The sequence below is a fragment of the Gekko japonicus genome, unplaced genomic scaffold (assembly GCF_001447785.1).
Source record: "Gekko japonicus isolate JY-2015 unplaced genomic scaffold, Gekko_japonicus_V1.1 scaffold19, whole genome shotgun sequence".
Classification (NCBI taxonomy): Eukaryota; Metazoa; Chordata; class Lepidosauria; order Squamata; family Gekkonidae; genus Gekko; species Gekko japonicus.
The window spans coordinates 2,722,774-2,749,828 of NW_015164664.1; the positions used below are offsets into that span (position 1 = coordinate 2,722,774).

The 27,055-nt window shown below is 44.2% G+C and overlaps 2 protein-coding genes across 2 annotated transcripts in view; both read left to right on the forward strand.

Moving 5' to 3' along the window:
- CABIN1 (calcineurin binding protein 1) overlaps positions 1-22,479 on the forward strand; it is a 94,073-nt gene extending 71,594 nt beyond the window's left edge. Inside the window, exons 31-37 of the mRNA XM_015408948.1 lie at positions 4,360-4,456; positions 4,540-5,190; positions 5,724-5,798; positions 7,766-8,030; positions 15,600-15,776; positions 17,365-17,579; positions 20,549-22,479. Coding sequence (XP_015264434.1) covers positions 4,360-4,456; positions 4,540-5,190; positions 5,724-5,798; positions 7,766-8,030; positions 15,600-15,776; positions 17,365-17,579; positions 20,549-20,692 — 1,624 coding nt within the window. The 3' untranslated portion in view covers positions 20,693-22,479. The remainder of the gene's footprint in view (positions 1-4,359; positions 4,457-4,539; positions 5,191-5,723; positions 5,799-7,765; positions 8,031-15,599; positions 15,777-17,364; positions 17,580-20,548) is intronic.
- LOC107108513 (T-box-containing protein TBX6L-like) overlaps positions 20,692-27,055 on the forward strand; it is a 35,985-nt gene continuing 29,621 nt past the window's right edge. Inside the window, exons 1-3 of the mRNA XM_015408949.1 lie at positions 20,692-20,919; positions 21,532-21,599; positions 23,066-23,145. Coding sequence (XP_015264435.1) covers positions 20,692-20,919; positions 21,532-21,599; positions 23,066-23,145 — 376 coding nt within the window. The remainder of the gene's footprint in view (positions 20,920-21,531; positions 21,600-23,065; positions 23,146-27,055) is intronic.

Below are 27,055 nucleotides of genomic sequence, written 5' to 3' on the forward strand. Positions count from 1 at the left end.
CTCTGCAGTCCAGGCACCCAACCACCACTGCAGAACTACCTGGAGCCTCTATCCCAATACTTATTTCATCAGTATTGACTGTAACAGCAACTACTTCTGGACTTATAATGTGTGTAGTTGCTGCTGTTCTTCTTTGTACCACAGTGCCTGCCTAAAAATAGCCAGCAAGAGGAAGCACACCCTGCCAGGAGAGATCCAATGAGAGCTGCTGGGAGCAGCTGTCTGAAAGGTGCAATAAAATCTAGCCTGGAGATATATAGCTGCTGCCTCCAGGCTGGGCCCTCCAATCTCAGCAATTTTTCAAAGACTGTGCTAGGTGTGTTGATCCTTGTTCTTGGCTCCTGCCTGTTTGACTTGTGCCTTGCCTCAGTCCTGGATTTCCTGGTAGATTCCAATCTTCTGGCCTGATCCTGACCATATTTCTGTCATGCACTATAGGTTTGTTGTCTATTTCTGACCCTCTGACTACCTGACCCTTGGTTCAACTTTGGACTCTTCCATCCTGCCTGATCTCTCATCTACCTACATGCAGGGTGTAAGGTGCTTGATAGGATGGAAACTGGAAAACTCCAGATGCTCTTGGTTGGAACTTGATTGTCTTGATCCATTTCAGTCTGATTTTGGGACTGGAATTCATTTGGTCACCCCAGTTGCTTGCCTTTGCTGAGAAGTGGGCAGGGGCAATGTGACCTTGTTGGTCCTTCTAGACCTTTCAGTGACTTTCAGCACCATGGTATTTCAGCTATGATATCATTCTGGGCCATCTCTTAGTGTACAAAGAGTGTTGTAGGTTTCGTTCCTCCTTGTGTGAATTGGCCTACAGGGTTCCACAGAGTTCGGTTTTTTCTCATTTCAACATGAAACCATTCAGTGAATAATCTAAAGAGAAAGTCTGTGGTATTGAGATCAAGCTGATCATACCCATCTCTCCTTTTCATCAGGTCCTGATCTCTGAACTACTGCCGAAATCAGTATTGGACAAATTTAGTTTGCTCAGATAAGACAGTGGTGTCGATAGTGCAGGATATGATAGACTTGATTGATTGCCGTAAATGATTCTTCTGGATGGGACTGCACTCTCTCTAAAGGACCAGGGCTGTGATCTGGGCATACTGCTGCACTGAGCCTGAATCCTTTTGTGTGCCTTTTCAGATGGAACTGTCCATTATCATGCCTGATTTAATGATTAGACTGCTGTAATGTGTTCTACTTGAGGCTGCCCTTGATAACAGTCCAGAGACCTGAGTTGGTTCAAAATGCTGCTTCTCATCTTTTGAGCAAACAAGAGCACAGTGCACCTGTTTTACAGCAGCCTTATTCATTGACAGTATGTTTTCAGGCCCAGTTCAAGGTAACCTCTTTCATCTTGAAAACCCTAAAGAGTTTGACCCCTGAGTATCTGAAGAAATGTCTTCTTCCATGTGAATCCTCCAGAACATAAGTACTTGCCAGTGAGTCTATGCTCAGAGTACCAATTTTCATGGCCATAAGATCTACTAGGAGCAGGACCTTTCCAGTCTTCACCCCAGTCTTGTGGTATCTCCTTTTCCTGGAAACTCATTTTTGTTGGGTTATTTTGTGTGTGTACAGGCATGTGCATGGGGCCTTTCAAGATTGGTCTGCCACTGAGATGAGTTATCTGGCATTGTTTATTATTTATGATGTCTCAAATTGTTGGATTATTTATAGATTTTGAATGTTTCATTGAATTTTATTTTAGAGATACATCCTTTTATGTTTACTTTTTGTTGAAAAATATTATTAAAACTTAGTCAAATCAATAAATATTTAGCTTTTGCCACCTCCAGGTTGTCAAGATTCTCCTTTAAATGATTGGTCACAGAGATTTGCTGTTACAGGTAGCTGCTATTAACTCAGCAAGAAATGCTGCTATTCAGTAGCATCCTCCTAAGGCTGTAATGAAGTGTCCCTCAAAATTAATGTTCAGCCTCAGCAACTGGGTGGCCTGGGAAACTAAGACCTCACCATCCTTGCCTTCTATCTCTCACAGGCTCTCATTTGCCTGCTGGAAAATCATCTGGTTTGGCGCCAGGTGAATCCACGTTCTCAAGGTCCTTTATTCTGTGGCTCACCCAGCATGGCTGTGGCTTGGATTGTAACTTCTAATTCCAGCTGTGCCTTCATTTCCTTTGAGTGGACATTCAGTGAACAGCACCTGTCAAGCTGCTGAACTCCCAAGGATTTCCTTTAGCCAAGGAGATCTCATGAACAGCTGCAGAGAAGCTTATGTCACTGCCCTGCCCTTCCCAGGCACTGTGTCCAAGGCACCTCAGACCTCTGTAATCGCTGATGAGAAGCATGGTCGAAGGAGTAATTTTAAGTTTGGAAGGAAGGAAACAAATAGGAAGCCCAGTGTCTTTTCTGGCTGATGCAGCTTAACTGATTAAGCTGAAGATAGACCCCTAGCTGGGGAGAACTGCCCCATTCACTGATCTTGGATCCAAAGTGAGTTATAGAGGACTTTGGGTAATCATCAGCTGTGCTAATGTAAATGAGCTGTGATCCCAATTCACTGATCCCCTGTAAGAGAGAGTGAAACTGTCTCTGTCGTTTTAAAGAAGCAAGGCAGTGTGGCTGCTTATGTGGAGTTAACGGAAATTAAGAACCTCTGTGAATCCCTGCCCATGTAAGTAACTCTGAAGTGAGGTGGTTAAGGAGGTTGAGGGGTTTGGGGTCTTAACAATCTGGCATATAGAGGAAACCAGCTGAAAGTGCCTGCTTCTATGCACAGACTTTGTTAAAAAAGCAACAACAACTTCTGGCTCATAGGGCAGAAACTTCTGGATAAAGACTCTTTGAGGTTAGGTGTTCTAAGGTCTGTATAAAGTTAGGCATGAAGTTGTGTACCTATGGACAAAGAATTCTAGGGGTCATTAAGAAGGAAGTGGTTTCTTCTATTCACATGTATTTCAGGACCCAGCAAGGTATGCAACACTGGTTTTTCTTTCAGGAGGACTTGCATTCAGTGAAGTCACACAGAAATGAATGCAAAGAGTCTCGGCTTTTCTTCCAGCTGCCCAAGTAACTTTACTTTATGTTGCAGCCTGGCTAGAGGAGAGAGAGCCCAACTCCTTAAATTTCATTTTTAAAAAGCAGCAGGAGTTAAGGTATTACTCATCTTTGAAGAGGAAGAACAAAAAATCCTGCTTCTTTCTCACGTTGATTCCGTTCTTGACATGAATAATACAGGAGTTTGAACATCAGAGTCTTCAGTTGCATTGTTCAACTGAAGCAACATGGTCTGTTTATCAGAAAAGGGGAGAATACCTTGGAAAACTATGTTCTGAGGTTGAGAAGCAGTTCTCACATTGCTCTCACATTTGAAAATTAGTTAGCCCTTCCCATTGTCATTGATAATACATAGCTCTGTTTTACTGGAAGCTAAGAATGCTGGCACATAGAAGGATTTAAATACTCTTTTCTGTGTTTCAAAATAAAGATGGTATCATTTATGGCTTTCCAGTTGAAGTTGAGGTATTGCTTAATACATGTCTCATATAAAGTCTGCTGGAATCAGCTGCTGCTTCTGAGTGAAGTCACCAAAAGAATTCTGCTGGCTTTGAATGTGTTTCATTCTGTCCCTTTGGGAAAGTTCAAATGAACTTTGTGCTAAATCTTCTTTCTCTGAAGAGAAAATATCATTTGATTCTGGTAAAGGGAAAAAACCACGCATGGTGCTTTTTGAACTTAACAGAGTCATTTATAGACAGTTGTGAGCTTTAATCAGAATTAAACTTTGGAATTTTGCATTGTTGTGGTTGGACTGGTCAGGTGCAAGTCTTGCCTGAAGGAAGTTTTCTTATAACAGGAGCATTCTAATTCTCATCCCAGCAGTTGTGGGGGAGGGGAGGAAACGTTTAACACATGCAGCTAGAAATGTTATAACTGTACGCCATACCCCTTGAGCATCTTGGTCAGATTCTCCCCAGTTAACTTCACAAGTGGTTATATGGTTAAAGGAAAGCAAGAATGTACTAGTCTCTCCTCCAGTCCCTTAAAAATGATATCTGGAGACTTTTTGGTGCAGACCAATTTAATTTCCAGGAATTTTGAGTGGTAGCTGTTGCTGTTATCTAGGATCTGATCAGAGCATCATTAGTGGGAGAGTTACAGTCCTGGTAAAAGCATAAGCTTCAGCTTTGTAGTCTTGTTTTTTCCCTAACACAGATATCTGGTTTTATGTATTTTTATTTGTTTTTGAAACAGGGACTCTTTCTGTTGGTTCCAGAAATTCCAAGTATTTATATATGCTGTTTTTTTCTTTTGCTTTTTTGGTGTGATTCAAATTTTAAGAAGTTGTGCGATTTAATTCACTTTTGCCCTTTTACCATGCTGCAGGAAGTACTTGCGGGATGCAGATCGCCAGGTTCTTGCCCAGCGTGCCTTTGTTCTCACAGTGACAGTGCTGGAGGACATGCTGAATGAGCTCACAGAGGTAAGGTTCTGCCTAAAGCTTCTGCAAGATCAGAGGGGATGTCTTCATATTTCAAAAGTACAACTAAGGTGTTTACTTCTAAGTTTTCAGAAGAGCAAGATTCTGAGCACTGCGGCCTTTGGGGGGAAAGAATGACAACGGATGTCTCTAACAAAACTAGTGCTGAAGAGGGACAAGAGAGCCTCCCCAAGAAGACAACATGGTCTGATGGGGGGGTGGCGGCAGGTGGTGCAGAAAATGGGATAAAAGAAGTAACCCAGGGGCAGCCTCTCACTGCTATGGACACTGTGGAACAGGAGAATAAAGGTGACAAAGAAATGAAGGAGACATCTCGACCAGGCTCAACTGAGCCAATGGATTTTGATGGGTATTCCAATGACCCTGAAAAAGTGGATTCTTCCTTTAAATGCACCGAGCCAGCTCGTGTGCTAGCTGGCAGAATCTCCAAGGACAAAACCTCTGAGAGCCGGACTGCAGAACTGTCTCTGGAGGACCTGAGTATCAGCTCTAAGCATCAGCAGCAGGAGGCAGTGAAAGTCCGAATGCCAGCAGTTCCAGCAGAGGAGGTCATCCAGAGACCAAACAGAAAGAGGAAATTGGTGGCTGATGCAGAGTCAGGGAAAACTCTTCTTCTGGATGCCTATCGTGTGTGGCAGCAGGGACAGAAGGTCATGTCTTATGACCTAGGCAAGGTTGAGAAGATCATGTCCAAGACTTACATGCTAATTAAACAGGTAAGCTGTTTTTGTCCAGGTTCAGAATGTGTTCTCAGTGCAGTATGAGATGGGACTTGACACAGTGCTTCAAATAATTGCTTGTGGTACCAAGATTGTTTTATGAATTCAGTCACCTGCAAGGAAAGATTAATATTTATCACTGGAGAGAGGTGTATCCTCCCAGTCCATTGTCCTTGGCTTCTGAACTCTTTTTGGCCTTTCTCCTAAACTGCAAATGGGATTGAAGAAACCAAGGATGGGACATTCTTCCGAAGTTCTAAGGCAGTGCATGCCCCCTGCTCTCATCTAGTGTGTTCTCAATAAATCACAATGTCTGGCGCCCTAGTAAATTTTACCATTGCTAATTTCAGCTTCAGTCCAAAGCCTGCTTGGGACATTTGTAGTGCTTGCTCAGGGCATTCACTAAATCTGTTTAAATGGCTATGAAGGTGACTGTGAAGTTCGTAAATGCCAATGAGTACTTGTTGCCGTTGGATTGAAAGGTACTTATGTGGAGGTGCTTTTGTTACTATATTAATTTCTTTCTGCAGGTGGATGAAGAAGCAGCCTTGGAACAGGCAGTCAAGTTTTGCCAGGTGCACATCGGAGCATCAGCACAAAAGCAAGTAAGTCTTGAGCCTCCTTGAATGTGCCAGTCTCTTAGGTTGTTGAATGAGTAATAACACACACAAGAGCTGTGCTGTCTGCTGCTGAAGAGGGAGGCAACAGGCTTCTTGAGTTCTCAGTCAAGAGGTTTTGCTTGACTTTTCTTTCACTTCACAGTGTTTGAGCCCGTTTTTCCCTTTCTTTCTTCAGGCTCTGTTTCTGCAGCTCTTTATAATTATTGTTCCTTTTAATTACCTTTCATCCTAACCCTACAAAAGGATTCTCTCTCTGATATGCAGATGATCAATGACTGAGCACATCTGATGCTGTCGCATTGTTGAAGCTAAGCAAGTGTGGGCCTGACCAGTGTCTGAATGAGAGACCATTAGGAATCCCACAGAAACCTCTCTCCGAGAGGAAGAAAGGGATTTAATTTGATTGAGTCAAGTGGCCCATCACAGACTGGATCTTCCAGTGCGAGGAGCTTAGGGAATTCAGGCTGTAGCAAGTCCTTTTGTCCTACTGATTTGCCAAAATGTCCTTTGGTCATTGCTTGGGCTCTTAGCTTGTGAAGAGCCTCACAGTGACATTGTGCCATTTCTCTCAGCAATACCGACAGCTCTAGCCACCAGGATGCTGCCCAGTCAGGTGATGGGAAGAAGTTGTGCAGCACACTATGTGAGTCCACAGCAGTTTCATGGATCTCCACAAGTTAAGCATAGTGGGTTTAACTCAAGCCTGGCTGTTCTAAAATTCATTTCACTTTCACTGCTGGTACCCTCTCTGCCTGATGCCAGTCATGGGACCATGCAAGCATAGTGCAGTGGTTTTTGTAGGTCTGCATTGAAGGAGGTAAACATTTGACTCCTGTTGAAAAAAAGCCCTTTTAGAGACGGTGTGGTGTAGTGGTTAGAGTGTCAGACTGGGATCTGGAAGACCCAGGTCTGAATCCCCATTCTGGCACAGAAGCTTGCTGGGTGAATTTGGACCAGTCACACACACTCAGCCTGGCCTATCTCACAGGGTTATTGTGAGAATAAAATGGGTGTAAGCTGCTTTGGGTCCCTGCGGGGTAACAAGGCAGGGTATAAAGGAAATAAATACATGAATAGTTGATGTTTAACTTAAATTCCACAACAAGTTTAGGAGTTTTTTAGATCCTACTTTATTAGAAAATCAGACTGCTATAGTTTCAAGGAGTGTTTTTTTCCAGGTGCAATTAGTGAAGAAATTGTTTCCCCTCTAAAACTCTGTTGATCTGGCCACACTCATTCATGCCTCTGTAACTTTGTGACTAGACCACTACTGCAATGCATCTACATGGGGTTGGCTTTGAAGACAACTCCAAAATTTAAATTTTTAGGGAACAGAGCTCTTGTCTGTTGACTAGAGGTAGTAGGTATGATCACATTGCTCCTGTTTTAAGACAACACTGTTGATTGCCTCTGTGTTTCTGGGTACAACTCATTGTGACAGTTCTTATCTTTAAGGCCAAACCTGAGGCCTGTGACCTGGGACCCATCTACTTGTAGGGCCATCTTTCTTGGTATGTACCTGTGCCACCAACTTAGATTGTCTTCTCAAATCTCTCCTGGTTGTTTTTTCTCCTAAGTTATAAAATCAGCTGCTTGAGTACAGTCTCAACTATAACACCAGTCTTTTGGACAGCCTCCGAGAAGAGCTTAGGAAAGGCGCCCACACACACTGGTGTGGTTTCAGAGGCACTACAAAACTATCCTGTTTAAGAGAAGCTTTGATGAATGTCTGTCTGATGAGACTTGGAAATATGGCTATACTTTGTTGTTTTTGGTTGTTATAATGTGTTCAGTGTTTTGTGCAGTGCATATTCTGCCATTTTGAGCCACCATGGATAATGGGAAAGGCAAGATATATGTATCTTAATGAACAGAATGTTTCTCTTTCATGAAAGCTAATATTTGCAGCAGCTCTGTTGATTCCTTACAGTGTTTGTCTTTTTCCACTCAAGTCCACAGGGGAAATGCCCACCACTCCAAAGCCTACAAAAGACAGTAGAGAGAGCTTCTTCCCAGTAGCTCCCACATCACTGAGCCTCCCTCCTTCAGTGACCACTGATGCTGTGGCTTCAGAAAATTTTCCAAGACTGACTGACTTGCCTTCGAAGCCGAAGACAGCCTCTCCTTCCTCATCTGCAGCTGTGCTGCTGCCACCCCAGGCACAAATGGTGGCAGAGACCATAGAGAAGCCTCCCACAATGCCCTGCCTTGCACATGGTAAACTAATTCTGAATACATAAACCTTGGATTGCGTTTTAAACAAATCATTCAGTGGCATAACATTTTTAAAGTCCGGTTGCAGATTGTAAATGACAAGATACTTCCTGCAGTAGGGATGGCTGCTGATTTCATCTCAAAGGTTGCTGAAACATCTTTGTGAAATAATCATTCTTTGTCTTTTACAGTTGCATATGTGGGATTCTGTACCTGTGCAGGCAGTTGCAGAACATTCTAATGGATGCTGGCCAAGGAAGTACTAGGGAATCATTTTGAAGCCATGGCTACTTGTAGCCTTTCCTTGAAGAATGCTTTCATCATTCTTTGTCTTTTACAGTTGCATATGTGGGATTCTGTACCTGTGCAGGCAGTTGCAGAACATTCTAATGGATGCTGGCCAAGGAAGTACTAGGGAATCATTTTGAAGCCATGGCTACTTGTAGCCTTTCCTTGAAGAATGCTTTCTCTGTGGCCATTATGTCTACACAGCAGGCTAGTGATCTTTGTGCCCCAAGATATGACCCTGCATACAGAGTTTTTCATCAGTGTAAGAAAGGGCCTGAAACCACCTTTCTGCCAAAAGCAGTTGCTAAATTTCACCTCTCAAATGAAGTGTTCTAATCTTCTTCCTTTCTTCCTTCATCTGAGAAGGAAAGAGATCTTAGAGTTGTAATGGGTAGCTTGCTTGGAAACACTGATTCATTGTGCAGCAGAGGTTTAGAAGGCAGCAGAGGTTTAGAAGGCAGGATCCATGCTAGGGGACTGAAAATGAAACTGCTGTGGCCTGTTTGTGTATCATTCTGGTTGCCATACCTCAAAAAAGAAGGCACAGAAGAGGACAATCAAGATTATTAAGGGGCAGGAGCACCTTTCCTAAGAGTAAATGCTGAAATCTGGATCTTGTCAGTTTAATCTGTAAGGGAGGGGGTGGGGCATGATAGATATTTGTAAACTTATCCACAGGGTGATGAAAGTGGATAGAAATAACTTTTCTACCTCTTCCATAATACTAGAATTCTGGAGCCTTCAAAAAAGAAAATAGTAGATTGAGGGCAGACAAAAGGAAATAATTATGTTCATCTCCCATTATGCCATCAACTTTCAAGCTTTCTGAGACGTATGTTTTAGCCAGCTTCTGGTGAGCTCTGTGTTCTCATAATTTGCTACAAGGACCAGGTAGGGCAGCTCACTAATCACCAATATGTGGGTCTGCACAGAAGTCACAAAAAGCAAAGAAAACCAGGTTGCTTGCATCTGTCTTTGCATTTATTATGCTTGTGCTAATTTGCTGCTCACCCTCTACCTATATGTATGGACTGGTAACTTCCATTTCAATTTATCAGAAGTAGTGTGTGCACATACAAAAGCTTATACCTAGAATAAACTTTGTTGGTCTTAAAGGTGCCACTGGACTCAAAGGTTGCTTACCTGTAACTGATGTTTTGAAAGGCTCATCTGTGCAGTCACACAGCCTGGCCTCATCCTAGTGCTAGGGTCATTTATATTATACGGGAACTGCTAGCAGCATTACAAAGGAGCTGAGTAAAAATGTACTTGCCAGTCACCTTAAGGCATTGAGTCCCAGTTCTTTGACTTGAGTGCTACAACTTGCCAGAATTGCCTTCTGCACCAGTACAGAAGCCATATGTATGAGTTCACAGACAGCCAGTCAGAAAACATCATTTTCAACAACGCAATAATCATCTTTGTGGTCATATAACACAGTGTGCCCACTACTGGCATTCTCTGTCTTTGTCTTGGGAGAACTGTACAAGGCGATCAAAAGAAACTAATCAGGAAAGTGCTGAATCCTCCCTGCAAGGCGTTCTCAGAGAAGCAGAACCCCACATGTGTAACAATATCAGTCACACGTAAGCAGCAAGTTTTGCTGCTCTTGAAATCCATGGCGACTCAGAGGGTAAGGAAAGTTGAGGTCACTTTTGATAACAGCACATTGGGAATGGGGGAGCACCAGCCAATCTGCAGCATCCCAAGGCATGTGAGGGCAATGAGAAACCCAAGTTTAAAGTGCATGTTGTCATGTGCCTTTGTGCTAGCTGGTAGCCATTATGGTATTTGCTCCTCAGTGGGGAGAGCAGTCCCCTGCATGCTGCTATTGGGTATTGTGTACCCTTAGCCAAAATATTTGTCCCAGCTCCCTGGAAGAATCCAATCTTTCTTGCTCTATCTTCAGAAAATTCAGATACTGTCAAATTTTGGCCAGCTCCAAATGCATGTTGGTTCCAAAACTATTACCAGTATAAAGACTCCAGGTGTTTTCCTTGTGTTTGTTTTCATTTCAGGTTACACTGTATGATGGGTTTTGTAGTTTAAGATTGCATAAAGCAGTTGGATTTTGTGCAGTTTTTGCATGAGGAGTTGCAAGAATGCCAGAAGATGGCAGATACATCAAGAGGACAAGGCGTGCATTTATTTGCATATATTTTATATATCCGTTTGTGTAGAAATTTTTATGCCACCCTTTCCCCATAAAACTGTTCAAGGCAATTGTAAGAAATGTCTCATGAGTGGAATTCAGAATGCCTGCCAAAATGTTGGGATTGAGTTGCAAAAGTGATGAAACTGTACGTTCATGCAGACTTCAACAGCAAAACTATTGTGGGATGCGGGAGCTAATATTTTTATCATTGGGGAGAATGGTGACTTCACGTTTGAAGACATGCACTCACTGCTGCTGCTTCTTACAACGAACTGATGGCTAATTGAAAATGTAGGCGGGGCAGGATAAGTGGGCACATCTCAGAACAGACTACTTAAGGGCACGGGAGATGCCAAGACAGAGACTAAGAAAGCCAAACATCTAGAAACCAGCATAGACAGAGTCTCAGAGAAGGCCAGTGAAGTTAGGAAATGCAGGTCATAAGCAGTCCCAAGATAGTATGTCAAGGGATAGATGTATCATGAATCTCTCTCTCTCTCATATATCTGTCTGTCTAGCTGTCTTAACAAATCCAAAGCTTTTGCGTGAGGACAGCACTCAAGCAGGAATACAGATGAGTTTTTCCCCAGCTCCCTTTTCTGTTTGTGATGTCGTAGCCATCTCCTGACTCAAAATTGTTTTTGTCTCTGTTCTCAGAACTGCAAAAGTGATTCAGTTAACATAGCTCTTCCAGGCAAGTGAGGATAGCATCTCCCTAGACCTTGTTGTTTCTTGTAAACCTAGAGGCTGGCTTATGATGTGGGCAACAACAAGGCTAGGCTCTCAGTCTAGATTGAAGACAGTCCCACCAAATGCCCTTTCCTGAATTAATAGCAATCTCAGTATTGTAGTATTGTTTATATAAATAATTGGCACCTTTTATCCTGAGCCAGAAGTTTGTCTTTCTTTTGTTAGTTAAAAAGTTGATGAATAGATGGGGATGGGGGAAACGCAGTAGAGCTTTATAAAAGTATGTCTGGTGTGGTGGAAGTGGATAGAGAGAACTCCCCCCCCTCCCCAATAATATTAATCTCAGGGACACCCAATGAAATTGATGGGCAAGCAGGTTCAGGACAAACATAAGGAAGTACTTTGCAGTCATGGAGTAATTAGCTCATGGAATTCACTACCACAAGTCATGGGTGGCACACATTAGCTGGATGCTTTTGAAAAAGGGACCTGTGATAGCTGAATGGGAGAAACAATCCCCTCTGTAGTCTGAGGAGTCTTGCACATGGATTGTTTGTCCCACTTCGGGTGCAATTGAGAACAGCATTCCCCCCACACACACACACACACTTCCTCATAGCTTTGTGATGCTTTTCTGCTTCTCCTGGTCCCCCTCCCCAGCTTTTCTATAGTCTTTCCAAAATGTGCTTCTTTACAATGTTTTTTTTTTTTAAGATCACAACAAAGTAAGGGTGGCAGCCCATATGCACAGGAAAGCCCAGATTTTCCTGTTCCCATCCACATCAGTGCTATTTTTCCTGCTGCAGTTCCCTTTAGTGGCCATATCCCCCCTTCCAGGTTTTTTAGACTTTTTAAGCCAGTAATTGACATATTGATATAATAGTACTTTGATATGTCAATTACCACTTTTTTGAAAGCCTTCCCATTAGTGTGTGTGAAGGGTGGCTTTCTTGGGGGATGAGGGCAGGGAAAATGCCGGGAAACTCGCCATGTTGCCACTACCCTGAATCAACAGCCACTGGGGAACTACTGAAGACTGTCGCCGTGAGTGTTAAACCCTTGAGTTTCTGCTGTTCCTCGTGCCAACTTCAGAAAATGCAGTTGAACATACTGAAAACAGTCTGGGAGGGAGAAAGGAGGCATGTGACCTTGAGAGAAGGCTATCCTCTCTCTCTAAGAAGCACTTATCCTTTAGTAATACATTGGAGATGTAAGACTAATGCATGTACGGTGTATACACCGCATTTGAGGCAGCCTGTCAGAAGCGAGTAACAGAGTAGGTGAAACAGTGGTTTTGCATTGAACAATCTAGCTACAATCTGTTCACTGAACAATATATACAATCTGTTCAGAGTGTGAGCATTTGAACTCCCACATCCTACAGGAATTAGTATCAGTATAAAACCAACCAATTCTGACATCAGCTAATGACCCCGGTCGGCTTTAGGAGAGCTCAGCAGTTACTGTGGAATGCTGCTGATTACGTGAAGATTTGTGCAGTGATAGTGGTCCTCTGTGAACCACAGAAGGGAAGATGCTGCCAGGTTGCTGATTGTTTGTGGAAAGAAGGCTTGCAGAAGTTATATAATCTGCATGTGCTTGATGCGTGTGATGTGCAAGGCGAGTTGGTGAGAATATTAACCGCCAACTGATGAAGTCGTGAACTTAGGCGCTCACTATTGGCATCTGCAAACCCTGGTTGCCCTGGCAACAAGTAGGAAGAGGTTGCAGAGCAAAGCTGAAGTAGGCTGTTGGTGCTGAGTTGTTTTCAGTCTGTTTCTTCCTCTCTAAAGCAGGGTGATGTTGAAAGGTATGAAATGCCTTTTTCTATTGGGCACTTATTATCTGTGTTCATGGGGCTGCTTCAGAGAAAAGTCTTCAAGGGCTGTTGTGGTCCATTCTGTTAGGGTCAGCCGTGCATTTCCAAAAATGATCAGCGTATGTTGGCAAATCTGTTTTTCTTTTGGGGTTTAATTGCTAGAATCTTGAAGGCTTTGTACATATCTGTCCCACTTGTCTGTTTTGTGGGGAGGTTTGGCAGGTTGTAACACTTGGGAAACAGGGTTTGTAATGAATTTTAGAAGATTAGTTTTAGAGCCTTTTTTATGTCAGTGATGCATGAAAACCTTTTGGAGCAACACTTAAAAATGAGCTTCCAGGTTAGCTTCCCATAAAGAATTCCTGGGGCTTGGACTCCAAATCTCCAAGAAAATGTTTTGGTGAAATGTTTATTTGAACTGTGGGAACAGCAGTAGGGGTTTTTCAGGGAAAGGAGTTTTGTGTTGTCTTCTTATTCTGGTGCACACCTTTTGATAAATAAAATGCTTTAGGCTGCAGTACCCTTTACTCTGGAAGTCCCATGTCCAAGGTAAAATGTGTATTTTTGTATTTATAATTAGAAAGCTTTCCCACACAACATATATTACTCAGATTGAAGTCCCAGGCCTACTTACCTCTTTTACATAGCAAAATGTTGGGAAACTTTGTGCGTGGTGTGTCTTACCTCTGAGGAAGAGGTAGCTGCTCCCTGGGGAAGAGATGTCCAAAGTAGATGATATGACACAGAAACACACAGAGACTGCCAGTCCAACTGATGAAGCTGGTGTGTATTTGGTGAACTTTTCCTTAACACTGAAATGTGGGGGCATTCCCTGCTCAGAGTGTATGTCTCACTCCTGTATAAAAAGACTATCTTAAGGGAAAGGGTGGATGGTTGGGCAGCCTGCATGACCCAGTCCTATTGAAATTATGCATTTAAACTTGGATATGAATGATTTGTGTGAGAGATTCTCCAGCATGGTTGGGAGAAGATAACAAAGGGCCCCACAGCAGGAGGGAGAAGTCAGCTGGTCTTCAAGGGGAAATCTTTCTTCTCCCAGTTAAGACCCTGGCTTATGTCAGGCAAGCTAAGCGTCTGGAAGATTTTGTTTTGTGTTTTAAGGACCAGGATTTTGTTTTGTATTTTTAAGGACCAGAAACAACAAAAGCTAGCTCCAGAGCCATAGCTGGTACCCTGCTATGTTAAGAAAATTTGCTTGAAATATAAAGTCACATGATATATATATATATATTAATCCTGCTTTTTGGTCTCTAAAGAGCTATTAACAGGAGTCAACCTCAGAGAAAGGGAGAGCTAATCCAACGCTTAATTTTCCCCTAAAAGGTTATATAAAACTAGATCTACACAGCACTTCTCAATAAATTTTACTTTAATATCCATTGATTGGGGAGAAAAAAAGATGGTCTGTGACTTGGTGTTGAGACAGCTGCATCCCGTTGGGGAACATGACTCAATCAAACCACAGCAAGACTGGCTAAACTGCACCACTGTTAATCAGGCCAAGTAACTAATCAAGAGAAGGCCTGCATGGTGTACAGTTCCATCTCTCAGAATGAGTAAAAATCAGAAAGCAGCATGTTCTGCATTTTATACAACTCCTCAATCCTTGTTTAGATTTTCACAAACCACTGGTGAGATGAGTGAATATGAACATCCCAGGATGTCCAGTGGGGAGACTTGAACCTGAAGAGGAATATTTAATTCTTAGCAGCTAGACAGCATTCAGGTTAGCACACTGCAAAAGAGCAGGGAGGGCCCAAGACATTTGGATGCCTGAGACAGGGTTTGCCACTCCTGTGGTGAAAATATAAGGCATATATGATTTGCTGCCCTTTAGTGGCATTCTAAAATTTGCTATCTTGTCCTGGCTAAAAATGGGGTTGACATTGCAAAAGAGCTTGTGCCAAGCAATCCTGGCAATAATCAGAATTGCCACCTTGGTCATTGGGGTATTGCTATCTGGTCAAAAGATGTCCCATTTGCATTTCCTTATGCTACTGAACTTGGGAGTAGTATGCAAGCTCTTGAGAGGTCTTGTCAGTGGCTTAGAAGACCAGACTCTCCCAGTCCTTAGAGGCTTCATCAGTAACTCAACATTTACACTACCAAAGCCCACATCTTCATCTGATGTTGTAACACTGACTTAGATCATGGCTGAAGTTGTCCTTTGTAGGAGGGACTCCACAGGGACACTGGATTTTACATCTAGGCTCTGCCCAAGGGTGATAGAGGAGGTAATTGACCATTGTACTCATTGTTTGGTATCTTGGGTCTATGTAATGAGGCATTAGTCCAACCTGCCTCCCTAAGGCAGGCTGTTCTGAACTGCAACTGCAACTGCCCGCTGGCTCTGAGAAGTTAATTCTTTTGACATTCCTACATTAGATAGAAGGGTTTTTTTTTGCATGCTGCACCACTGAACTGAACAAATACCAGTGTTTAAATCTTCTGTGAAAGGTCCCAAGTGCCTTTAAGCTCTATCTAAGTGTGATACTCCCCCTAGGTTTCATTTCCCATCAGCACTCTTAAGGGGGAAATATCTTCCCTGTTTTAAAAGAGTCAAGAAAGCCTTCATCTCTGGCTCATCTCATTTGTGCAGAGGAGGAAGAAGGGAAGACAGATCGGCCTTTGGAAGGGCTTGGCTTTCAGCAGCAAGAGTCCTGCCTTTGCCAGCAGATGAAGATGGCAACCGTTGCCCCCTCATCTCATCCTGCTCGTTGGCAAGTGGCGCTGGAGTCGGCAACCAGTACAAGCTCAGGACAGGTCTGTAGCCTAGGTAAGAAGGATCTCCACTGTGGAGCTGTTTGGTTTGTTAATTTGTAATGTTCTAACCCTGTGAGAACTCTGCCAGTGGCTTATGATAGATATTGACAGGCAGGAAGCCTTTCTATGCCACCCTGTGGTGTTTTGCGATGTAAATATTTTGTGTATTTTATTTCTGTGATTTAGTGTGAGGTTTTATATGTATATTGCTGTGGGTTAAAATGTAGGCCTCTAGAGTATGAAAGGGGTGTTGAAGTGTGTTATGATTGGATGGTAGCTGTACTCTAGGCAGACAGAGTTGACAAAGTTGTAGATCGTGAAGGGGGAAGAGTGAGTTGGGTGGGGGGTATGAAAGGGGTATGAAAGGGGTGTTGAAGTGTGTTATGTTTGGATGTACTCTAGGCGGACAGAGTTGACAAAGTTGTAGATTGTGAAGGGGGAAGAGTGAGTTGGGTGGGGGAGGAATGTGGAGTGTGAGAGAATTCTTTGTGGAAGTAATTAGCCTAAGTGGCGAGTGAGAAAATAAACCTTTGTGGCTAGGTCTATTTAAGGAACTAGAGAAAGAAGAACCGTACCTATCTGAAACCATTACACTTATGAGGTTTACTGAAATCATTTTGCTGTTAATACTTTTACATAAACTCTATTTATGTTTAAGAGGAAACAACTGTTTTATTTAGAGTAAAGGATCCCCTTTTACCTCAGAGTAAACAGAATAACTGTTCTGTTATTCTACCTAATATGTTCGTGGGTCCAACTAAGAATTCTAGGTCAAGAGACTTTGGTGGCAGCAAAAATAAGTAGCAAACGCTAAGGAAGGTGAGGTAGCATAACACACATCACCTCAGAACGCTACAGATGGATATAGCTGCATATAAGAGGATCACAGAAGAGAGCAAAATGTTACACACCCTCTCCTGCCAATATTGTAGAATTTTTGCCCAGTGCTTTTGTGTTCGTTCTCGCTCTGTCTCTCTCTGTGTCTCTCTCTGCCTTTCCATCACCTGTCTTGGATTTGACAGATACCTGCAGTTCACTCCCCCCCACACACATGCACCAAGACCTGCTTGCTTCAGATCGTAATCTGTGTTCCTTTTTTAATACCAGGGGCATTTGGCTTTTCAGAGTGGAGGTGACACTACACTCTTCAGTCCCCCAAATCTAAGACAGCTGTTTGTATTCCATAGCTCTAGATTGTAGGGGTTTTTTTTCTTTTCTTCAGACTGGTTGGAGTATTCTCCCAGAGACTTTTCACGACTAGAAGTCATTTCAGAATAAATGCACATTTTTTTCTCACTCTGGAGTAATCCCGTCAGAGTTTATGGAACTGCCGTGGGGTAGAACCTTTAAAATACTGGTCAAAACATTGGGGGAGGGGGCTACAGGGCAGGCTGGAACTCAGTGAGGCAGTTCAGCATGGCTCACTTGGATGCCTCACAGACCCCAATCCCATTTGCAGTGCAAAGGTACATAGGGCTTGACAACCAATCTCTGGCTTCACACTTACATAGGTGGTATTTCTACTGGCTCTAGTGGTGTATCTGTGTTCTAAGTGTCTCTAGCTATATGATTTTTAACATTTTATGTGGTCTTTTTCTTAGCCTCTGGTTCCAAGACAGACCCACAGCTGTTGGAAAGCCAGCAGAGCAAGGCCGACAGCAGCCGAGTAAAATCACGCATTTTGGCTAACATGCCAAAGCTTTTCATCCCATCATCTGTCACCAAATTCCCCCCCGAGATCACCGTCACCCCACCAACCCCTACTCTGCTGTCTCCCAAGGGCAGCATTTCAGAAGAAACCAAGCAAAAGCTCAAGGTACTTCGAAAGCAAATTTGCAGTACAAGTGGTCTGGGTTTTTTTGTGTGCTTTTTGAAATGTAGCCTGAGGAGTCATCTTTGATAGGTCTTTAGGGCCCCACTGAATTCTGCTTTGCCACCCAATGTTTGACTGCAGTGACATTTCCCAGAAGTAGTATATATGCAAAGACCTAAAGAGGCCTTCTGGGAGAGGTTCTCATCCATCTGCAGCAAACCAAGCAGTGTGTGTGTGGGGGGGATTTCTGTATGTGGAGAGGAGAAGGGAGGTAGGGTGTCTCCGATATCTCAAGAGTTTCCTCTGGGTACTGATGTCTGCTAATGGGCCTGTTTTTCAAGTGTGACAGAACTTGTCTGCCATAATCATGGTTCTGGCAGCAGTTGACTGCTAAGCAGGAAAGGAACTGTGTGTTCAGAATGAATAACAATTCTGTCTTTGGGGTCTCATGTGGGTTCCCTTATTTGGGATTAATATCTCCCCCCCAATTAGAGAATGTGGGGACTTTGGGATTAATCTCTATCTTATCTCCCCCCCAATTAGAGAATGTGGGGAGTTTCTGTATCCCTCTGTGGTTTGGAGCACTTGCCTGATTTGAACATGTGGGGAGTTTCTGTGTGGTTTGGAGCACTTGCCTGATTTGAACTGCTTGGGCTGAACAGGCAGGTGCTAGCACCTACTTTGTAAGCCACCTCCCTGGAGCCAGCTGGTAGAGGCAAGGAAGGAAGGAATAAATTTAGGCTCTGGACTTCATTGTCCTGTGCCTCCCACATCAGATGGCAGGATGAACATGCGGCAAGCTTGTCTTATCCCATCCTACTGTCTCCATACACGTGTGGTGTAACCTGATCCTTCGTATGCATTGTGTTCAGTAGGGTTTATTCCAAAAATGTGTGTATAGGATTACAAACAAATGAAAAACCCCAGAAGATATGGGAGATGAGCGAAACAAAACATACAACACTGAGGCACACAGACGCAGACTGCATGGGCTGACCCAGAAGTCTGATTGAGCCGATCCTCCAGTTCTGGCAACTTCTGCTGGGCTCCACTCCAAGGTGCTCGGTTCACCTCTGCTGCCTGGAGCAGCCCAACACGAAGCTTCTTGTTCCAGTCACCAGCATGCTGCCTTCTCACTGCTCAAGGGGCACTCTCTTTGCCACATAAACCATATGCCGCTAGAGAATGCACAGGAGGCACTGGTGATGACAGTGGGAGGTGACTGGAGGGAAGCAAACCTGCCACATGTTAGCCATAGCCTGCCTCTGGGGCCACAGAGTTGCCAGGCCCCCAGCATCCCAAACTCTGAAATTTACCAGGAAGGGTTTGGTGATGTCATACTGAATGGCTGTCCCAAAGGAAGCATTTTTTTTTTAATTTACAAAAGTAGAAAAATTGAAAATAGACAGCAATCCTGTCCACAGGCAAACTCTCAAAATAAAAAAATAGTATTCTCCTTTTTCAAATAATTGCATGGATATTAATGAAGTAAACATTAATATTATTAGTTTCTTCATGGCTGTGTATGCTGATAGAATTTACAAAACAGCAGCATCTCTGTCCTCCTTTTAAAATCCCTGCACAGTCAGCTGTTACATCAGCATCCTCTTGCAAGTGTGGGCTCAAAGTCTGGGGGGAGGGGGCAGTACTAGCTGAGAAATTTTAAAAAAATACACTGCCCTACAGCATTTCACAGACATTGCTAGATGAGCCCATGAAACAGTGCTATTGATACCTGGTGGATTTGGTAGGCAGAGCAAGCACAGCGCAAACTGCAGTTCACAGGTGGGTTCGTGGAATCAATCTGAGATCCTGGCTTGGGGCCTGCTATGGAGCTAGATGGTGAAAACTGCCTTATGCCTACGCCTTCTCAAGGAAGATATATGAATGCGACCACCTGCTAGATTCCCCTTCAAGTGGAGGAATAGCTGAGCCTACTTCAAGCAGACACACACCCCCACCAGTGTTCCCTATAAGCTGAGTGAGTGTGAGCTAGCTCACAGTTTTTTAGCCTCCAGCTCACACATTTTTGCCTTTGCTCAGGAGGGCTCCAGAGCAAATTAATTTATGCAGTAGCCAAATGGCTCACTCACAACTTTAATGCCAGTAGTTCACAAAGTAGGATTTTTGCTCTCAAGACTCCACTGCTTAGAGGGAACATTGACCCCCACCTCTACCCAGGAAAGGTGGGAGACGTGAAGGACTGCTGTTGTTTCTGTAGCAAAGCACAGACCTCCAAACACTCCTTGGGGAAGGGTTTACAGCTGCCTCATTCCCTTGCCAGAACAGCCAGGTCAGTTTTAGCCATCTTATGCCAGTTACAGGGAGCAGCCAGCTCTACCCTGTGAGCAGGAGGGATGGAAGTGGGAGGAGCGGGACATGGGCATGGTGATCTCATGTTGCCGGACTCCAGACCAAGTCTAGCCAGTGCCCTGTTCAGCTGCTCCTCTGCAGATCTCCAGCCAAAGGTGGGAGGGATAGGGCATGGCAGCACAGTCGGATAGCCAGCAGCGGCTGGTCCTAAACTCTGCAGACGTTGTGTGTGCCGTTGTTGCTGAGAGGCATGAAGAACAGGGTGGGGAACTCTGTTTGGGGGTTCCCTTATAGGCTGGGGCCCCAGACTTCCACCCTGAAATCCAGCTCTGATTTCACCATTGCTCCCTCCATACCACCCAGCCCAAGATCATTAATGTTAGCAGCTCCCCATTTGTTGATCCAGAATAGCTCCCACGACCTTTTTTTGTACTGAAAAATCATTGTTCCAGTTTTGGTAATTACTACTAGGCAAAAGCATGCTCTGAGAACACAAAAGGCCTATATCTCTTTGCCAATAGTGAAAGGCTGGTTAATGTGTTACAGGAAAACTAGTTGTGAATATACACCATCAGACCTTTTGGGTTGACCCAGAAGGATTAGAAGGAAAGGCTTTTAATCTTTAATTATTTTTTTTAATATTCCTTTTTCTGGGCCAGTCGGCTATACTTTCAGCCCAGTCTGCAGCAAATGTGAAGAAAGAGAGTCTCTGTCAACCTGCGCTGGAGATTGTGGAAACCTCAAGTCAAGAGTCCTCCCTGGAGAGTGATACTGATGAAGAGGATGACTACATGGACGTATGATGGCGCTCCACCTCATTGCAGCAGCATTGCCAGCCAGCCTCTTGCCTCCATGGTCCCTCTTCCACCATTGCGGCATCTGGTGTTGCCTCACCTTCACACAGAATGCTCGCTGCCCCTCCTCAGTCTCCCTGGGATTCTATGCTCCGGGGTCTCAGAACCTTGCAAGCCTGCAGCGCTTCTCACTCATTCCCTCGTCTCCAAGTTTGGCCTGCTGGCTGAGCAGAGAGGTTGGTCTTGCTACCAAAATCTTGCATCACTTGTTCCATTCAGCAAAACAATGGCTTATTTGTCTCAATGTTGGCTTAAACAGCCAGATGGAAGAGAATGCTTCTGGATTCTGCTTCTTCAGGTTTCCTCAGCCAAGTTCCTTAGACCAAGGGGTGACAAGATATTTTAGTGGCATTGGAAGATGTTGCGGATTTCAATGTCATTTTGGTAGTGTCTGCTGGTGTTTTTTTTTTTAACAGAATGACACAAGGGGGGCTTTTTTTAATGCACCTGTGGAAGGATTAATTGCATTTATATGGGGGATGATAAAGGGAACCAAGCATTTTTCTACTGAATGGTAACTTTGTAATATAATTAATGCATTACCCTGCACACACAAAAAGAGACATGTCACAAACATAACACACATAGAGCTTGCCTTGCTGGGGTTTGATTTGTTGGGGAGGGGGAAGGGGAAATTTGAGTTAAACAAATTGTGCAGTGCAGAGCTTTATATAAATATACATTTTTGTAATAAAGTGAAGCTGTGTTCACCTGAGCCTCCAGGCTCCTCCTATGCTGTGTGCACATACTGCCTGTCCATCACAACTCACTCTCCTGCCTACCTTCAGTTCTCAAGTAAGGATGAAGACATTGAGAGAGCGAGAAAGTGCATCTCTCTCGCCTCCTGGTGCAACAGGTGAGCTCTAGTTTTTTAAAAATGACAATTCTACATGCACTGTAACATGTTTTGTTCTCCAGTCAGCAAGAGGGAGCAGTTAAACTGACCCTAATTGATAGCAATGTGCCAAATTTGGCAGATCTGTGTCTTGTTTTCCCCAATATCCAACAGCCCCAATGCATATCTGTTGAAGCTAACTGGACCTAACCTCTAAAAAGAGGGCTTAGCAGCCTTGTAGTGAGTCAAGCCAGGTAACTCACCCTCAGGGGTGAATCAGCAAAGGACTGCAGCTAGAAAATACAGAAGGACATGAGGGCACCTTGACTAGATAGGAAACCATCTCCAGTTTCAAAGCCTTTCAGTCATTTACATTCAATAGGAATTGAATCTGCTGCTGGTTTTGTAAAGCACAATTGTAATGGAAGGTTCTAAAAAGGCGGTTTTAAGACTTCTCGTTTTCTCCCCTTGTGAAATATTTCTTTCCTTCAAAAGAAGATCTTGAATGGCTCTTTAAAAAAAATTGTCTTGGAGGAAAAAGAGAAGGGGGGAGCGAGTTAAGGCCAGCCTAATATCTTTGGCCTGCCGCCTTCTCTTCTGCCATGCTGCTGAAGAGGACAGAGGGCCCTGCCTTACCAGTCTGTCTTCCCAGTCTAATGGAGGTGACGCTGGAGACTTCAGTCTTAGGGGGCTTCAGAATACAGGCTGAGGCCTCATCTCAGTTGACACAGGAGTTTGTGGTCTTCAGATGTCCATAAACTTTTTCAAGATAATATCTGACCCTGTACATTTAAGAGGGGACACCCTCACCCTGAAGATTTGCGTTTGCTCTGATTTTCATTGGTTTTTTACATTGTATTTTTATATTGTTCATGTAGCTCTAATAGTATATTTCCGGGGGGGGGGGGCGTCCTGCTTCAGCCAAAGTTGTAGTTACCATCTTTCTGGAAAGCAATTAAAAGTGACTTGCCTTTTCTGAATTTTTCCAGCAATGCCAGCCCCTGCCTGTCTCAAAGGTCTCTGTTAGATGGTGTTCCTGATCTATTTGTAAAACATCCCTTTAAAAAGCTGTCACATAAAAGGGAAGCTGACCATAAATGGAGCTGAGGTCAATAAGTATTGAACAAATTAAAAGCCCTGCTGCCTCCTGCTTTCCCTGCATAGACAGTTTGCTTCTCATTTTAGTTACTGGCTTTTGAACAGAAGCCAAGTTGAAAAGTGAAAAAGTCTGGAAGGGAGGTTCTGCAAAGACATTGCAATGTGGAAATGGTGCTCTCGCACTAGCCATCCTCCTTTACCTTTCCAGCACTACCCCTTTCCACATAGTCAAAAATATGCTCAATCACATATTTCACATGCACACTCTTGCACAGACATGCAGACAATGCAAATAGAGGGGGCTGCCCTTTCTCCTTGTAGGGAGCACAGCTGAAAGGAAATGGGCAAGTGGCAAGCTGGACAGTGTCTCCTTTCTTTGCATTGTCTAGGTGGTACAACTGCTATGGATTCTGCAGCTGCACAGTCCTGTTTGGCACACGCTGCATACAGAATCCTTATATCAGTGCAGGTAATGAACAAGGAAAATGCATTTTTTGTATTTTTCCCAAATGTGTGAAACGTATTGTGCACTCCAAACATAGCGCCAGTCCTCTAAAATGGCAGATCCTTTTCAGGACAGGTTGCTACTGCTTGGGGGCCCTGCCTCAGCAGCCTCTGAAGTCTTCTCTGTAGAGCTGGAACAGCATTGACTGTACTTCCTTCCCTGCCTCCCTCCCCACTGAGTGGTGATAGCAGGTGCTTAGCTATGATTGAGGACTCTGTCTCTCCATCAGGGTCCAGAAGAGCTTTCAAAACTCCCCAAGACTTTTGTGTATTGGAAGGCATTAAGCAACCAATGTAAAGTTCCCTCTCCAGTTGCTGTGCAGGACTCCCGTGGGGGATCTCAGGCAGTTTTAACAAACCCTTATGCTCCCATTAATGATTTTTAAAGGCAATTGGTAGCAAAAAAGAAGGCAAAAGAAGAGAGTTAATGGAAGGTGTTTTCTACTACCTAGTGCACTAATAAATCCGAAGTGGACCAGCCAGCGAGTGACCTTTCTAATGCAAGCCATTTGCATTTTAATGGGAGATTTGAGAGTGGCTTTTTATTGCATTAAAAGAATGTCTAGTGTTCCCATGCAGGATAATGACCCTGCACAACAGCTGTCAATAAAGATGGTAGCAAAAACTGCCTGGTTTCCAACTACTGAGGAAGGGCCACAGCACCCAGCAGTCAGAGGTATGCTACCTGGATTCACCTGGGTCCTTTTATACCTCAGTGGTTAACAACTAATAAAATGCAAACTCGGTAGCTTAAATGAAACGATTTAGACTGATTCATTAAAGAAGAGCAGAAATGATAGACAAAGTTTATTCAACGAAAATAAATATATCAAAGCACATAGCTGAGAACACATTTGAACCATGAAATCTCTCATACTTAACTCCATATGTATAATAAAGACACATCAGAACATGATACATGAGTAGTGGAGAGATGAACCTTAGAAAGCATTTGAAGTGATGCAATTTAGAACAGAAGTTTGGCACAATAGGGGAAATCAGGAGGTCAAAGGGTCACAGCTGGTCCCTTGTCCCCACCTGTGCTTCAAACCTTCTGGAGAAAGAAATGGATAAAAGTAGGAGTAGAATTCTGCCCCAGAAGGGCAAGGGCAGAAGACTGCCACAAGTCAGAAATGAGCTTGCCGGTTGACGGAAAGAAGAGGGCTATGCTGCTGGCAACAAAAGGCACGTATTAACTCTCTTGTGTGTCTGTGTTTATATGCAATATGAAAGGTTTAAAACAAATTTTTATCTGTATTGTAAACATTGTTTTGATTGTTCACCACCTTGGGGGACCCTAAGTTGGGTAGACAGGTGGCATACAATTGATTTAAATACATTAATGAATAGGAGCCTTCAGAAGTGTTAAGGAGGATTGTTTTTATCAAAACTAGCATTTCAATCTCTAACATAAAAATGTTTATCCAGAGTCTCAGTATTTGTTTGTTAATAGCCTGCTTTTCTTCCCTGCGGTGACCCATAATGGCTCTTCTTCTGTCATCCTAACAACCACCCTGTGAGGTTGGGTAGGCTGAGAGAGGGATCACCCACCGAGATTCCATAGTAAAGTAGGGATTTGAACCTGTGTCGCCCAGACCCCTTTCAGACATTCTAAGCACTGCACAGTCACATTCTAAGCACTGGCTGTCACAGCAGCTGATATGGTACCACCCCACACAAACATACTCTCTTTTGCTTTTCTGTCTCACCACACACACACACACACAAGTGGTGAGATGTTTTAGAGCCATCACTTCCTCCCTTGGTTCCTTTTGGAGGAGAGAGCACTGGAGACTTTCCTTGCTTTTGGAAGATTTGCTTCACTTACAAGTAATGGAAGAGCACAGGTGGAGGTCAGGAGGCAGTCCTGTTGGCCAGAAGATCTCTTACCCCATGTCAGATTGTCAGAGAGAGAGAGAGATCCTCCACTCCCATGGTGTCACAGCAGTATCTGCTTCCCTCAGGTCTTACTCCAGAGCCCAGACTCAAGCTGTTGTTTCTTCCCACAAACATCCCTCTCCCCCCCCCCAAACGGGTTGCCTTCGTCACGCTCTGATGGGCCCTTGAACTAGGCCACTGAGGAACCATTTCCTAGCAGTCATCTCCTGCTGAGAAAAACATCCACATTCCTTAAGAAGCATTAACATTCCCTCAGAGGCGCTGGCCTCCTAACAGGCATGCCCACAGGATCAAAACAAAGCAGAAGTCCGGTGGCACCTTAAAGACTAATGTTTATTCCAGTAAAAGATTTTGTGAGAGTTCACTGTATCTCACATAAGCTCGACTAGAATAGATGTTAGCCTTTTAAGTTGCTGCTGGGCTTCTGCTTTGTTTTGCTACAGTAGACTAACATGGCCGCCCCACTGGAACCACCACAGGATCATCCCATTCATGCAGATGAGGCAACATCTTGCAACACTATGTTCATGCTTCACTAGCTACTCTGACTCCCCTGCATGGCAGTGTGTGTGAAGAAATGCTGAGAGCTTGTTTACCTCCCGCCCCTTTTAGTATGCAAGAACTGGTTCAGCGTCTGCACCGAGCAGTCTTACGGGTCCTCCTACGCTGGCAGTGCCATTTAGTTGAATCCCCACGTGCAGCAAAATAGTACCACTTTAAGCAAACAGTGACATAGCAACACCACCCAACACCTTGACCGCTCTGCCACTAGTCCTTAATCATAGAACCGCATCCCAGTGCAGGACCCCATATTTGCATAAATGGAAGGACTGCATCTGGACATGACAGCATCTTACTCAATATGCATACAAAACACAAGCCTCGCACCAAAACATCTCCGTAGCACCCTCCCGAGACAGACCACACCATGATGCAGCAAGCAGAATGCAGGAAACAATCCCCATACACATTCTAGGAGATCCTGTATAGGTGAGGTTTTCAGTTTCCTTGAAGCACAAAGACTGCCTGCAGATAAGCAGCCGATTGACAGGCAACTGCTAGGGTAGAAGGATGGATGAACAGACATTCAAATCTCAACACCTAGCTAGCTCTATTGGAAAAACAGGTGCAAGATTTCGATAGAGAAAGGCTCAAGATCCCACTCTGACACTGCAAATAACACATTTATGTCCATGTGAACAGAACAAGAATCTTGGATAAAACCACGATCAGAAACACTCAGGAACCAGCACTAGGAATTCCCAAGTAGTTCAGTGGGAAAGAGCTTTCAGTGGAAAATAAGGACAAGTGGGTTGAGTCATACCATGAAGGGATATAGATGAAGTGAGAGGGATGCAAAGCTGAAACTCTGGGTGGTCAGCCATTATTTGAGATGAACAGTAGCAGGAATAGGGAAGCAGGACTAGAACCCAACCCAGCGGTTCGAAAGTGCCCTTAACCAACTAAAGCGCGAGTAGATAAATCGGGAACCTACCTTAGAAGGTAGGGGGCACCCCCCCACTCTGGGGGTCGTTGGAGGGCCGGTCTCGGTGGACGGAGAGCGGCGGCGGCAGCAGTGAGCGGAAAAATGGCGTCCGGGATACATCAGTGGCGAACCTGACGGCGGCGGAGAAGGCGGAGCCAGGTCGACGTGCGAGCGTGGCGGCGCAGGCGGGCGGAGCCGTAAAGGACAGAGCCAGGACCGTGCCAAGCATGCCGCACACCAGAGGGGCCTACCGATCCGCCGCGAAAAGAGGACCGCCAGAAAAAGAGAGGAGCCAGAAGCCGCAGCTGAAAAGACGACGGAAAAAAGCCGCCCCGAGGAAGAACAACCCCCCCTCCACTGGGTGCTGGTAGGGATGTCCCCACCCCTGATGAATTGTGGCCTTAGATAGGGATAATGGATAACTGTACAGCCGCTCAGAGACCCCTTCGGGGATTAGAGCGGGATAGTAAGACGAAAGTAATAAATAAAT